The following is a 13,827-nucleotide window of genomic DNA, read 5'->3' as shown; positions in this document are numbered from 1 at the left end:
ATATTTTTTAACATATTCTGAAAGCTCCCTTCCTGGCACTCTTGCTGGTTTGATGCGCATAAACCGTCTGATGGACTGCCTGGAAAGCCTGTTGGCCACTAATCTACTCTTATTTCAGACGTTATCCTGCCTTTGAATGAAGACCTAAGTAAAAAAAGACTGACTAGGGATGTGCTGCTTCAGGACCCCATTGAAAATACAGAAACCACCGGAGACTAGACGGAGGTGGACATGACTTGGGGATGGGTGGACCGAGAACTCCTGCAGCTTTTGTTTGCATTGCGGTGTAGATTTTAATCAAGAGTGTTGTTGCTTTAAGAGTAAGTTTAGATGTTTGTGCCTGGTGTATTACTGTGAGGAGGGTGGGGCTTATATAGGGGAGGCAACTCTGGCTCTCCCTCTTTCTCTCACAGGATGGACAGGAGGAAACATTACCCGCTCTCCTGCCCTGTTTATAATCTCTGTCCTAAAACTTTTTAATTATTTTTTGTATAATGATAAATGCTTTATTGTATTTTTGAATTTGTCATTGTATATCTTGTACCAGGTTCATTTGTATATTGGCTATAAAGAGTTATTATTTGAGGTAACCTTCTAAGCCCAAGGGAAGGGCAATCCTTCAGCCATGGTTCCCTGGAGGTTTCCTCCACAGAGGTTTTTTCCTCTCCTAAGCGCTGTAGGATGACTCTTTGTGAGTAGGGGGTTTGCCAAGTTTAGTCCCATTAATGCTTCTAGTTTTTAAGTTTACAAAAATGATTTAATTATTAAAAAAAAAAAAAGCGTCAAATGAGACTTGGAATTTATAACCCGTCACGGCTTTGCGGTTTAGGAGTCAGGTGGAAGTTGCAGACAAGTTAAGGTGGACTCACTTTAACTAATAGAGGATGTAAAACCTCATGGTGGTGAGCAGGCTCGGCTTTGGTGGCCAGCCTCAAGGACGTTGTAATGGTAACATCAATCACGGGTGGGCACAGTGGTTAAGCACAGGACTGAGGATAATAGGGTCATTGGTGCCCTGAAAGTTTACTGGCTCTGCTTGAATGGCAAGCCAGTGCGTGCCGCTCCTTTATGGCTGTCTGTCCTGGTGCTGTATGTCAGACAGCTGGGGATATCGCAGTACTTGTGAATCCCAATGTACTAGCACTCCACCTGACTCCTACTGTGATTATTTGATCCTGTGATTTGAATAAAAGCTGTGGCCATTTTGACAACCAAAATAATGTGTTTTGTGTATTTATTTTAGTACCTAGGTTTACAGTAGTTATAGTGGTTTTAAGGAGTGGGGTCCATCCCATATACAAAAGTCATGCTACTACAATGCCAGATGTTGCACAGTTGTATAACGCTGGCATCAAAACACAAATAAACAGGCAGCACCGCGGTTCACATGCCATACCATTGTCTATCTCAGGCTGTGGGATTACACTTTATTAAAAAAATTTGGCAGAGAAATAGGTTCAGGTTCTAAAATGTTTTACCTATAGAAAATGATGGGAACTTGCTACAGTTTATCTAAGAGAAAATGTAAAACAAGGCAAGAAAGGAAAAGGACATTTCTGGGCAATGTGAAATGCAGTAGCATCGGGAGCAATTGCTCCTGAGTTACTCATGAATGGCTGAGATGCAAGTAACCCTTTAATTCATGTTTATTTCTTCGTTTTAGTCTTTAATTTCAATTATAATTTTTAGACTTACACCCTCTTCTTTGATGTCACATTTCTCTCCGAGGATATCATCTACTTTGGAACAATTGGTCTCCCGAATTCCAAAGTCCACATTGTATTGATGGCCATTTTGAAACTAGAGAAATAATGTAGAAATAAAATATGAATGCCTGAGTATTGACCAAAAATGATACAGTATGTTGCCAATCTTTATTTTTATTAACACATTTTTTTCAGTTTATATCCACAGCACAATACTCACAAGTGTATGTATTATCTTCTTGTCTATTGACTCACAACTTGTATTAGTGTATGTGCACAGATTTTTCTGCAGCAAAACGCAGTGTTGGCAGGAAAAACATTGCATTGCATAAAATATGCATGTTTTGGAGCTCATTTTTGATGTGTTATTTCCCCATTTATTTGAATGGGTGAAAAACGATGCAACTACGCTGAAACAAATGACGTTGCAGATATGAAAAAAAAACACTTTGATCGTTCAAATCTGCAAAGAAACCATAAGCAGCATTTGAAAATTTGCAGCAAAAATGCAGCGTTTGACCAAGTTCTTGATCATGTTGCTACACAAGATACCATCATATGTCAGAATGAATAAAAACTCCCTGGCTCAAACAGTTTCTCATGTAATAAAGCTGTTGAAGTATTGCAAAGGTTTTGTACATCTTAAGGCTGTTAAAGTATATTGAAACCTTTTATGTTTCCAACTTTTGGACAGTTCAACCAACTTTTTTGAAAGCAGGCAGAGTTTGGATGGTACATGGAAAGACCAAGTGTGCTTGGCAAATGTCAAGCATTAACTTTCTGACTTGTGTTAGTAAATAAAGCTGCCCTTGTCTGCTATTTTTCTTGCTGTGTTTTGCTTTCAATTTTAGTGTAGGGACTCACCAGACAATAAGGATCCTTCTTGTGGGTTGCGTGCTTGAGTATTTTGACCAAAATATTGACCAATAACTCATGCATATTCAGGTCTTCCACCAGGATTTTCAGGGATCCATACTGGAAATTTTTTTTTACCCCCTTGAGACTGCGCCCAGGCTCCATCCCAGCTCCACCTCCACCCTGCAAACTTTCCACAGTCCCACTGCAGCTTCTTCCTGTATTGAGCGGTCACCGTTACCGCTCATTACAGTAATTAATATGTGGCTCCACCCCTATGGGAGGTGGAGCCGCATATTCATTACTGTAATGAGCGGTACCATGTGACCGCTCAGTACAGAAAGAAGCTGTTGGCGCTGGGGAACCAGGGACCTGCAGGGACCGCGCCAGGAGTAGGTAAGTATAATTAGACAGCCCCCACTCCCCCTCCCCTGCCAACCCCTGGGTATGACTCTAGTATAAGCCGCCGAGAGGGGGACTTTCAACCCCAAAAAATGGGCTGAAAATCTCGGCTTATACTCGAGTATATACGGTATTTAAAAACCTGATCATCTGTATATTACCTCTATGAGCAGGATTCAGAAAGGAAATGTCCATGTGGACACGCTGAATGGAACAGCTTTTGTGCAGATAGCCCACAATGAGTGGTGGATAACTCCCTAATCTTGTAGACACAAGAGAACAATTATGGAAACAGAAACACATGGGCTACTTGCACAGTGAACAAGTCTGTAGGAACATGTTCACACACCACCATGTGGGGGTTACAGTGGGCCCTGCATACAATGTGGGGATGCTTCTGGGGGCCATGCATACAATGTGGTAGGGCTACTGTTGGGCCATCCATACAATGTGGGAGGGCTTCTGTTGTGCAATGCATACAATGTGGGATGGCTACTATTGGGCCATGCATACAATGTGGGAAGGCTACTGTGGGGCCATGCATACAATGTTAGCATTCCATGAATTGATAGGTTTGTGAGTGGTTGTTTCATCAGTTTTTACACCTGTGCTATCTCCGCATTTATCATTAGGGCCTGCTGCATCATTTAAGCCAGAGGCATATCTAGGGGAGGGCAGGTGGGGCTTCTACCCTGGGCACAGTCAGCAGGATGGCGCCGTTGGGCTATCTAATATGGTAGTCTGAAGAGTCTCCTCTGCGGGTTGCATTTTGGGCATGCCCCTGGTAGTCTGCTGTTCTCTGAGCCAGCTGTAAAAATGACAGTCAGCTCACAGAAGATGCACTGCGCTGGCTCCCAGTGAACAACGGTACTCGCGTATTTCAGATGTGAGTACAATTGAAGCTCTGACCTCCGGGTGCAGAGTGACATCAGCAGCGTGATCAGGTCATGTGATCACACTGCAGAGCATGAAGAACATTGGTGGCAAGTGCTTCTGAACAGTGGACCCGAAGACACTTAAGCTTTAGTGTAATGGAAAGTGAGTTAGTGTGGGGGTAGGGGTATTAAGTGTGTGGGGAGACTTAGTGTAACGGGGTAAGATTTGAGGACACATGTTTAGGGAGCAAGGAAGGGGCAGGTGCAAACACAATATGGGGAGTGGGAGTAATTTGAAGACACAGTGTGAGGAGCAAGGGGGTAGATGGGGCATGTGTGATGAAACAGTATAGGTTCAGACACAATGTGGTGAGTGGTGGATGGGTGTGGACACAGTATGGTGAGTGGGAGCATGGTGAGGACACAGTGTTATGATTGGGGGTGTCCCTCTGTACATTAGTTTTGTGACCTGGTGTTGGTAAATGTGACTGCCTTTTTTCAGCAGTTTTTTTATTACATTGTCTTGCAACTTGGCACACAGCTTGTATTACTGTATATGCACATGTTGAGTATTTGCATCAGATTTTTCTGCAGGAAAAAAACAGTATGTTGGCAGGAAAAAAGCAGCATAACATGAGCACATTTTTTACTTGCATTTTGGAAAGCGTTATTTCCCCAATTATTTGAATGGGTGAAAAATGTTGCAAAATCACTGAAAGAATTAACATGCTGCAGATGCGAAAAACATTCAGATGGTTCCAACTTGCAATGAAAAAATATTTACTTTACTGATACTGAAATGCTGCACTTTTTTGACAGAAAAAATGAGTGGGAAAGTGCAGTTTATGAACAAACTCTTAATCTACCCCTAGATACCAACATATAGTACGTAACAAATAATAAAAACTGTGGCTTTGATTCATCCAACAGTTTATGCCAGTTTTCTGGTGTAAAATTTCCTGTGGCTAAATTTTGCACAACTTAAAGTTGTTGAAAAATATTGCAACTTTTGGTGTTTTCAAATTTTGGACAGTTTTACCAACTTTTTGGAATGTGGAAAGAGCTTGGTGCGGCCAAGTGTGCTTGATAATTTTAGTATAATTTGTGTGTCAAAAAGGGCCATAAATTAGGACAGAAATGTATGCCAGTGTACCTGATTGTAGTAGATTTTTGGCTGTTGTGCTTAGCAGTTAAAAGATGTCCCAGACTCATTACAAAGCATGCGTCTCTTAACCCCTTACCAACAGCCGACATACATGTACAGCACAGGTTAATAGTGGATGTATGGAGAATAGAGATGGGCAGACACCTGGATGTCCATTGTGTTCGGCCGAACAGTTACAAAAAGTTTGGGTTAAGGCACCAGAACAGTACCTGGACCTCATTCACTTGAATGGGGGGCCCGAACATCCAGTGTCTGCCACGCTGTCATGTGCATGACAGAGCGGTAAACACCGCTCCTTATCGGCGGTGAAATCATCCAGTCAGAGAGCCGCGGTTCCCATGCTGTCAGAAGACAGTGTGAGCCAGCAGCTGTGTTCAGAGGTATAAAGTTTACCTATGGTCACTGGTGTCAGTGGACAGCACTATTGCTCCCATCATGCGACACCTGCTGCCACTAATAACAGCGAGAGCAGGAGCAGCTGATAGGTGTATTCATTAGCCGGCTCCTGTGCTGTAAATAAATAATAATAATAATAAAACAGTGTGGGTTCCCCTGTAATTTTGATAACCAGCCAGGCAAAACTTACAGCTGGGGGCTGCAGCCCTCAGCTGTCAGCTTCAGCAAGGTTGGTTATCAAGAATAGAGGAGTCCCCTCGTTGTTTTTTTAAATTATTTAACTAAATAATTTTTAAAAACGGCATGGGATGCCCCCATTTTTGACAACCAGCCTTGCTAAAGTAGACTGCTGGAGGCTGGTATTCTCAGGCTGGAAAGGGCCATGTATATTGCCCCCCCAGACTAAAAATAGCAGCCCGCAGCTGCCCAGAAAAGGCACATCTATTAGATGCGCCAATTCTGTCGCTTTGCCCAGCTCTTCCCACTTGCCCTGTAGTGGTGGCAAGTGGGGTTAATATTTGTGGGGTTGATGTCACTTTTGTATTGTCAGGTGACATCAAGCCCACAGCTTAGTAATGGAGAGGCATCTATAAGACACCTCTCCATTACTACTCCTATAGTTATATGGTAAAAAAAGACAACCAGAATAAAGTCCTTTATTAGAAATAAAACAAAACACACTTTTCCATTTTTATTTCAAAATAACAAACACAGTTATACTCACCTAACGCCTAATTCCACCGAAGCTCTCGTTCTCCTGTAGTAAACCAAAAATAAAAAACAACAATATCTCTCACCTCTCCGTTGTTCTGTCCCATGCCTTAATCCATGTCTGGGGAAAAACAGTTTTCAACCTGGACCACTGGTGAATGAGCTGCTGTGAGCGCAGCCTCAGTGACCGGCGGTGACATCATTGAGGTTACTTCGGTCACTGAGGCTGCGTTTCCTGCTGGACTCGACTGCCGTGACCTTGGTGAGATCCCTGCTAGCAGCATGAAAGTTTTTCATACGGTGCTAGCGGAGATCTCACGGAGGTCACTGCAGCAGGTGTAAGATGATGGGAGCTGTGGTCCCATCTGCTTTCACCACTGACCGGAGGTAAACTTTCTACCTCCGATCACAGCTGAGCACTCACCCTGTCTTTTGACAGCGTAGGAACCGCGACTGTCTGACCCGCGGGGATGATTTCACTGCCGATCAGAAGCGGTGTTTGCCACGCTGCCATGCACATGACAGCACATGACAGCAGCCAAACCCAAACAGTAACACGGACTTCCAACAAAGGCTTTTGTACAAAGTATTACATAAATTTTAACAATACTTTTTCGAAGTGTAATTTCTTTTTATTGCACATACCGTAACTTCATTTATGGTGTGCAAAAAAAAAAATCAGATGCCATACAGATCCACAGTGAAGCATCTGAATATTACTGGTACTTTGCAATTGTGTAACATAGAAGTTGTAATTGTTCTTGTAAATGATTAATAGCTGCTATAAAAAAACAAATTGAATACAGACAGCACTCAGATGATAAGTGAGAAATATTGTTGCATTTTGCTGGATGAAACACTGAACGATAGCGTGAACCTACCCTCAGCCATTATAGTTGGTTGGACCATCTAAAAAGTTGCAAAAATATAATATTGACTACTTATATTTGCATTCTTTTGTTTCACAGTTGTAAACAGGTAAGAAATCCCTGGGAAATTAGCATAATTGCCTTCTCCATGGAGTGTGAAATGGAGTTTGGAGAGGTGCAAAAAGGATTTTCTGGACAGCCTTTTCACATACACCAGACATGTGTTGATAGGCATATTAGGCATATAGCTAAATAGAGGTTCCACTGATACATAATCAAAATAAGAGGCCACATGCCCATAAAGGGACAAGATGGGTAAACATTAAGGACCCTCCCAAAACATGAATCCTACAAGTAACTCACAGAATAAACACTCCGTGAGTTACTTGTAGGATTCATATTAGACATATTGATCTATAGAATTTCCCAGCATAAATACTAATTGTTGACTGTGATGATGGTGTGAACTTAGACTTATTTGTACTGCAATTTTTTTTAACAAGTATCTAGAAATACTTTACCACTTTTCTTGAGGCTTTCTGAACCTCCTGAAATTTATAAAGGTTTGCTTGGTTACTCTTTGAATTATATTCCTCAATGAATTTTTGTAGCAAATTCAACAGTTCAGTATCATTTTTCTCCACTTGCTCAGGACAGGTAAGACAAACTCCTAACAACAACAACAAAAAATTATAGTAAACCAATTAATTCATTGTTCAGCATGCTCATAAATGTAGGGCCAGATCCACCAAATCATTAAACACCAGAATTATTGCTTAAAAAGCTTAGAAAAGTCACATTTTGGCACAAATTGAAGCAGCACTAACATTTTGCAACTTTTTGTGATCTCACGCCATTTTCACACATCTCTGACAATGTGGACAAAGCTGCGGAGGAACGGGGGCATGGTAACTGCCACTTGTTGAATTCATGATGAGCGGCAGCGTTCGCTAACCCACATATCTTACTCCAGCATGGATTGGAGTAGGATTTGTGGTGAGGTGTACACTGAGGCACATGCCACTTGTCAGATGCTCCTGGTTCATTATGAGATGTGTGCCTCTTATTGAATCAGAAGCTGTCCCCTCATCAACACTGGTGTCAGAAGTGATCTAGGTTTTCCGGCACCCGGGGCAAGAATACAGCTTTGCACCCCCCCAAGCACACATGCAATTTTTACACTTAGGGCTCCTTCTCACTCCAGAGCGGAGCGTGTAGCCGCACAGCATTACATGGAGCTGCACGCTCCGCTCTGGAGTGCCGGCGCCAGAGCTTGGTTTTAACCTGTGAGACTCGGACGTATTTCTCGCAAGTGAGAAGGAGCCCTAAGTCACATGCCGCCTAGCTGCTCTCCCTAATTCTCTCTATGTTAAGTGAAAAGCTGAGAGAAGCAGGAAGAAAAGCTCGTTGTTACGCGACCATAAGTATAAAAATTGCATATGAGTGAAGTGGCCATGTGATGACTGCTCTTACCAGCAACCAGAGCTGCATCCTGACAGTGAGTATATTACACACTGTTGGGATTGGCATGCTATAGGGCTTCATTTTAAAATTAAAGGGCTTGTATATGTTTGTGACAAAAGTCTGCAGTTACTCTATGTGACTACATGCTATTGAATTCTCACATCAAATGCACTGTACAGTTTTAGGATTCTTCCTTGCCGGTGGCATCAGTGGACGGTCACTTTCAGTACGTCTTTAACAGTGGTAAGCAGATACTGGGAGTTGCTTCTATCAGTCATCATCAGGCTGCGGAACATACAGAAACCACAACTACAACTTGATAAAGGCAACCGCCGAACCACGTAGTTTTAGGGGGGTGAGGGATTAATTTTTTGACTCTATATGTAACGTTTTGATTCATTAAATATCAAGAGTTTTTTGCAAAAACGTCTACTACTGTTCCTCCAAAGCTCGCTGGAAAAATTCTCCTTGTTTGGATACAGCTGTGCTTAGTTTGGTCTGAACTACATCCGTGCTGGAGCTTCTTAAACGGCCGCCACAGTGGTGAGCTGAAAATTAATAATTTTTTTCCCATACAGAAACCACAGTACGACCGGGATCACATTTGTGAGAAACTCGCACGAGTCTCGCATCTAAATACGTGGCACTGCCGCTGGCACTCGGACCGAGCACTCCGCTGCATAGAAGTACATGCAGCCGCACGCTTTGGTCCAGAGTGCCAGCGGCAGTACCGGGTATTGAGATGCGAGACTTGTGCGAGTTTCTCGCAAGTGTGATCCCAGCCTACTGATGAGAATTAATCAGTATCACAAAAAAATTTACATCCAGGTTCTTTATAGATGACGTTGTCTCTGATTGGAGTCATTCTCTTTCATTTCATTTTTTCATCTTGTCCAGATACCACGATGACTTTTCACAGCCATAGCTCATCTTTGCAGACTTCAATCTTCTCCGGTCTTGTGCAGCACATCCCCACAAGATCCCATTAAAAATTATAGTGCTTCTGAATAAAAATATGGGCCCTGTGCTGAGCCGCTGAATAAATAATTGCCCCTCTCGCTACCCTGCAGAAAATATGACCAACACACTGCCCCTCTTATGGTACGTTTCACCTCTATAGGGCCCAGACTATATTCTGTGCCCCCTCATCACACTCCGCCCTTACACTGTCCCTCCATGCTACCCCACACACTACTCAGTCTCTATCTTGTTCCCACTCACCTTTTCTCCCCCCTATACTGTCTCCTCACACTATTCCCCTCAATAGTCCACTCACACATTTCCCCCTCCCTCCTCATACTGTCTCATCTCACATCCCCAAGCTAACCTTACTGTCTCCTCATATATTTACCCCCTTGCTCTCCATACTGCCTACTAGCACATCCTCCCGACACCCTATACTGTGTCTGTACCCATCCCATCACCCTCATTCCTCATACCGTGTCAGCATACATTCCCCCTCGCTCCTCATACTGTGTCTTCACCCATCTCCCACTCACCATACTGTGTCTGCACCCATCCCCCACTCACAATACTGTGTCTGCACCTATCCCCCTACTCACCATACTGTGTCTGCACCAATCGCCTCCTTGAGCTCCCCATATTGTGTCTGCATACATTCCCCCAATTTGCTCACCCTACTGTGTCCACATCACTCACCATACTGTGGCTGCACCCATCCTCCTCATACTGTTTCCTCATACATTCCCTCCTCACTCCTCATTCTGTGCCTGAACCCATCCCCGTTTCACCATACTGTGTCTGCACTAATCCCCCCAGTCACTGTACTGTGTCTGCACCGATCCTCCCTCATACTGTTTCATAAAATCTCCTAGTTACACCAAATCTTCCCCATTTCATTAAATCTTTATCACCCCGTTTCACTACATTTCCCCACCTTCCCTTTTCACTAAATTTTCCCCACCTTCCCCATTTGTTTATCTTTCCCACCGCCCTTTTCTCTAAATCGTCAGTGTCTTCCGAGCCACTGGAGCACTTACCACCAATCTTGTGTGCCTGCCGGGAGTGACGTCAGCAGCGTGATCACATGAACTGATCACTGTGCTGACGCCGCCCTGACTTGGCAGTCAGGGATTCAATTGTACTTGCGGCTCAGAGAACGAGCCAACATATTGGACTGCCCCTTTTGCTGGCTGTGCCAGGGGCACATGCCCTTCTTACCCCCCAGATACACCTCTGATGTTGTGAAGATTGCTTGTCTTGATAAATTGGGGCCAAAGTGTCTTAGTTATAACAAGGTTTCACTGAACATTAGGGGAAGATTAATAGCTAATCTGAAATATGGCAGGCACTAAAATTCACAGAATGTTCAAGTAGAAAAAAAACTTGAAGCAAAAAATATTACCTCACAAGTACTACATAAAACATGCCAATATAGTAAATGTTGCACAGCTTACTTTACTGAACATACGGCTCTGTCTGACATCACCTCATGTACAAAAATAATTTATACTCAAAAACTATGGGCACAAGCTTCATTGTTTTTGTGTGCATTCGCTACCCAGTCACTCTGTGTATTCAAGGGTGCCAAGGGTCATAATTACCTTTCTTCTGGGTGTGCATCGTGGTTGGGCGGTGCATCTGTAGTAGAACTCTGAGGCTATGTGCACACGTTCCGGATTGGTGTGTGGATTTTTCCACACTGTTTTTGCAAAATCCGCAGGTAAACCACACTGCGGATTACCCACGGATTTGCAGCGGATTTACCACGGTTTTTGTGCGGATTCGACCTGCGGTTTAACACCTGCGGATTCCTATTGAGGAGCAGGTGTAAAACGCTGTGGAATCCGCACAAAGAATTGACATGCTGTGGAAAAAACACTGCTGTGTTTCTGCGCATTTTTTTCCGCATCATTTGCACTGCGGATTTTGTTTTCCATATGTTTACATGGTACTGTACAACGCATGGAAAACAGCTGCAGATCCGCAGCGTCAAATCCGCTGCGGATCCTCAGCAAAATCCGCAACGTGTGCACAGACCCTGAAGTCAGTGCCCAGGAACAGGCTGGTCATACAAAGGTCTTGCTGGACTTGCCTTTGAAGGAGCTACATGTGCATATAAATAGTTTGGGGGTTAAATCCTGGTGATAGATTCCCTTTAAGTGCTCTTGGCACGACAAAGCACTCAATGCCTAACTGCATATTGAAAAAAGGATGCATTTATCTGGCTTCAGGCAACGAATAGCAGATATCAATGTTTACTACTCCAGCTGTTTCTCCCATACTGATAGTTCTGCTTCACGTGACTTGTCCTAGTACTGAATTATTCCTGTGCTCGGTTGTGTATAAATATGTGACTCTTTGTTCTATATTATGCCTGATGAAGAGACTCGAGTAGTTGCTGCTATTTGTTACCACCTTTTCAGTTAGCCATTAAACTGTATCAACCACTGAGGATTCTCAGCTTTTAGTATTTTTCTGTCTACTGGCTAACATGGTAGAAAGATACATTTTTCTTGTAGAAATGTAGAAAAGATGAGCTATAAGATTTAGTCCGCCTAGACTTTTGAGGGGTTTTGGGTCTCTTTAGGCTGGAAACCTCATCATGACTGTAAAAAAGAAACGCCATTGTAAGTTTAATGGTGGACGACAATTGAAGATGGGATGGATGATTCTCCTACAGGATTTTAATGTGCAAAACAAGCGCTCCTAATGTATTTTATCATCGTGATGTTATATTCCAGCGATCCTAGGCAGCCACGTAGGGGTAATAGGTCCTCTGTAAAGTTTGATGAAGCAATGTCCTCTGCCTAATCTTACCTGTGCTTGACTCGCAAGTCAAATATATATCTTTGATTTCTTCATTTGGCGTCACAAACAAATTGGTGAGGCAGTGACCATTTTGCTGTAAATAGAATAACAAAATAAGGAAAACTTAAATTAGGCACCCTAAAGCTGACCATAGATGTTAAGTGGGTAATAATGAAACGAACGATGAAGGCTACGTTCCCATGATGAGCTGTTGGTGCACTTTTGAGACTTTGTATTTTTGCTGCATCATAAATGCAGTGTCGTCCAGTGACAGCAAAGTGGATGGGATTTATAGAGAGCTCATGACCGCTGTGCTTTCCTTTTACTCACCATAAACTGACCTGGTGCGTGTATCAAAATCCGCAACCTGTCAATTTCTCTTGGAGGTATGCTGAGTTTTCTGTGCAGATTTTCCCCATAGAATTGCATTAGATGTGGAGAATCCGCAGATAAAACGCACCTGCATTTTTAGTTTGTTTCCACTGTGGAAACGGTTCAGAAATGCATGTAATCTGCACCTAAGTATGTCAATAAAGTTTTGTCATAGCCAAATATCAGGAAGTATCAAAAACAAAGCAGCTTTATTTTAAGCATGACATACAAAAAAAAGAAAGAAAATGCGATAAAAACGCATGATAAAAAAAAGCATGCAAAAACACAGCGAAAAAACACAAGTAACCTACCGGTAATTGAAATAATAGGTGCAGAAATTCTGCAGCATCAAAAACTCACCAAATACTCAACATGGGAGTGCAGCCTTAATGGATCTGTCGCTTTACACAATATTTTTTAAACCTGGTGTAATTGATGCTGTTCTACTAAGCTACCATTGTTTTTTTTTGGGGGGGGCCTCTCTATGCCTGAGATATGTCCCTTTCCTGTAAATAAATGTACTCTTGTTAGCCAACTGGGCATGGTCTTCATGAAGCCTCCTATAGAGAAGAGTTAAGAACCCCACCCACACGGCTAAAAAGACTAGATTTACATACATATCTCAGGAATAGTATTTATTTTAAATGACATGTCCTCCTTAAAGGGGTTGTCTCGTCCAAAATGAAAAGTCTGCAGTCACTCTGCAGCACTGTGAACGGCAGCCAAGTATGTGATATGCAGACTCCCGGCCAGAACCTGTCTAATGGGCCCACTAGACGGACATTCTCACAAGACGAGGTGCGGCCTCTCTCGGTACACATGTATTGAGCGCGGTCGTGCCCACCAGACGGGTTCTGCCCAGGAATATGCCTATCGCATACTTGACCGACGTTCCCGGGGCAGACATCGGCGAATCCTCATCACGGACAGGGAGGATTCATAAGGGCTGTCCCACACGTCCAGATAATTCCGGTACCGGAATAAATCGGTACCGGAGTTATCCGTGTCCGTGTGCCTGTGAACTCACGTAGGCCATACGTGCGGCACACGTGTGCCGCCCGTATGGCGAGTGGGTACCTGTTGTGAATTTGCTTTTTGCTCCCTCTAGTGGTTACTAGTTTTTTGACTCTGGTTTTTCTGTCATTCCTTTTATCCGCACCTGGGTCGTTAGTTAGGGGTGTTGCTATATAAGCTCCCTGGACCTTCAGTTCAATGCCTGGCAACGTAGTTATCAGAGCTAG

The 13,827-nt window shown here is 43.2% G+C and overlaps 1 protein-coding gene across 2 annotated transcripts in view; it reads right to left on the bottom strand.

The window, feature by feature from the left end:
- Positions 1–13,827, bottom strand: part of LOC143808112 (T-kininogen 2-like) — a 72,893-nt gene that overhangs the window by 19,579 nt on the left and 39,487 nt on the right. For both annotated transcript variants that reach the window (XM_077290416.1, XM_077290417.1), the window contains 3 exons: positions 12,224–12,308; positions 7,501–7,649; positions 1,696–1,800 (listed from right to left, as the gene is read on the bottom strand). In XM_077290416.1, coding sequence (XP_077146531.1) covers positions 1,696–1,800; positions 7,501–7,649; positions 12,224–12,308 — 339 coding nt within the window. The remainder of the gene's footprint in view (positions 1–1,695; positions 1,801–7,500; positions 7,650–12,223; positions 12,309–13,827) is intronic.

The sequence above is a fragment of the Ranitomeya variabilis genome, chromosome 2 (genome assembly GCF_051348905.1).
Source record: "Ranitomeya variabilis isolate aRanVar5 chromosome 2, aRanVar5.hap1, whole genome shotgun sequence".
NCBI classification, from domain to species: domain Eukaryota; kingdom Metazoa; phylum Chordata; class Amphibia; order Anura; family Dendrobatidae; genus Ranitomeya; species Ranitomeya variabilis.
Note: the sequence above shows the minus strand (reverse complement) of the source record. Positions and strands in the feature narration are given on the sequence as shown.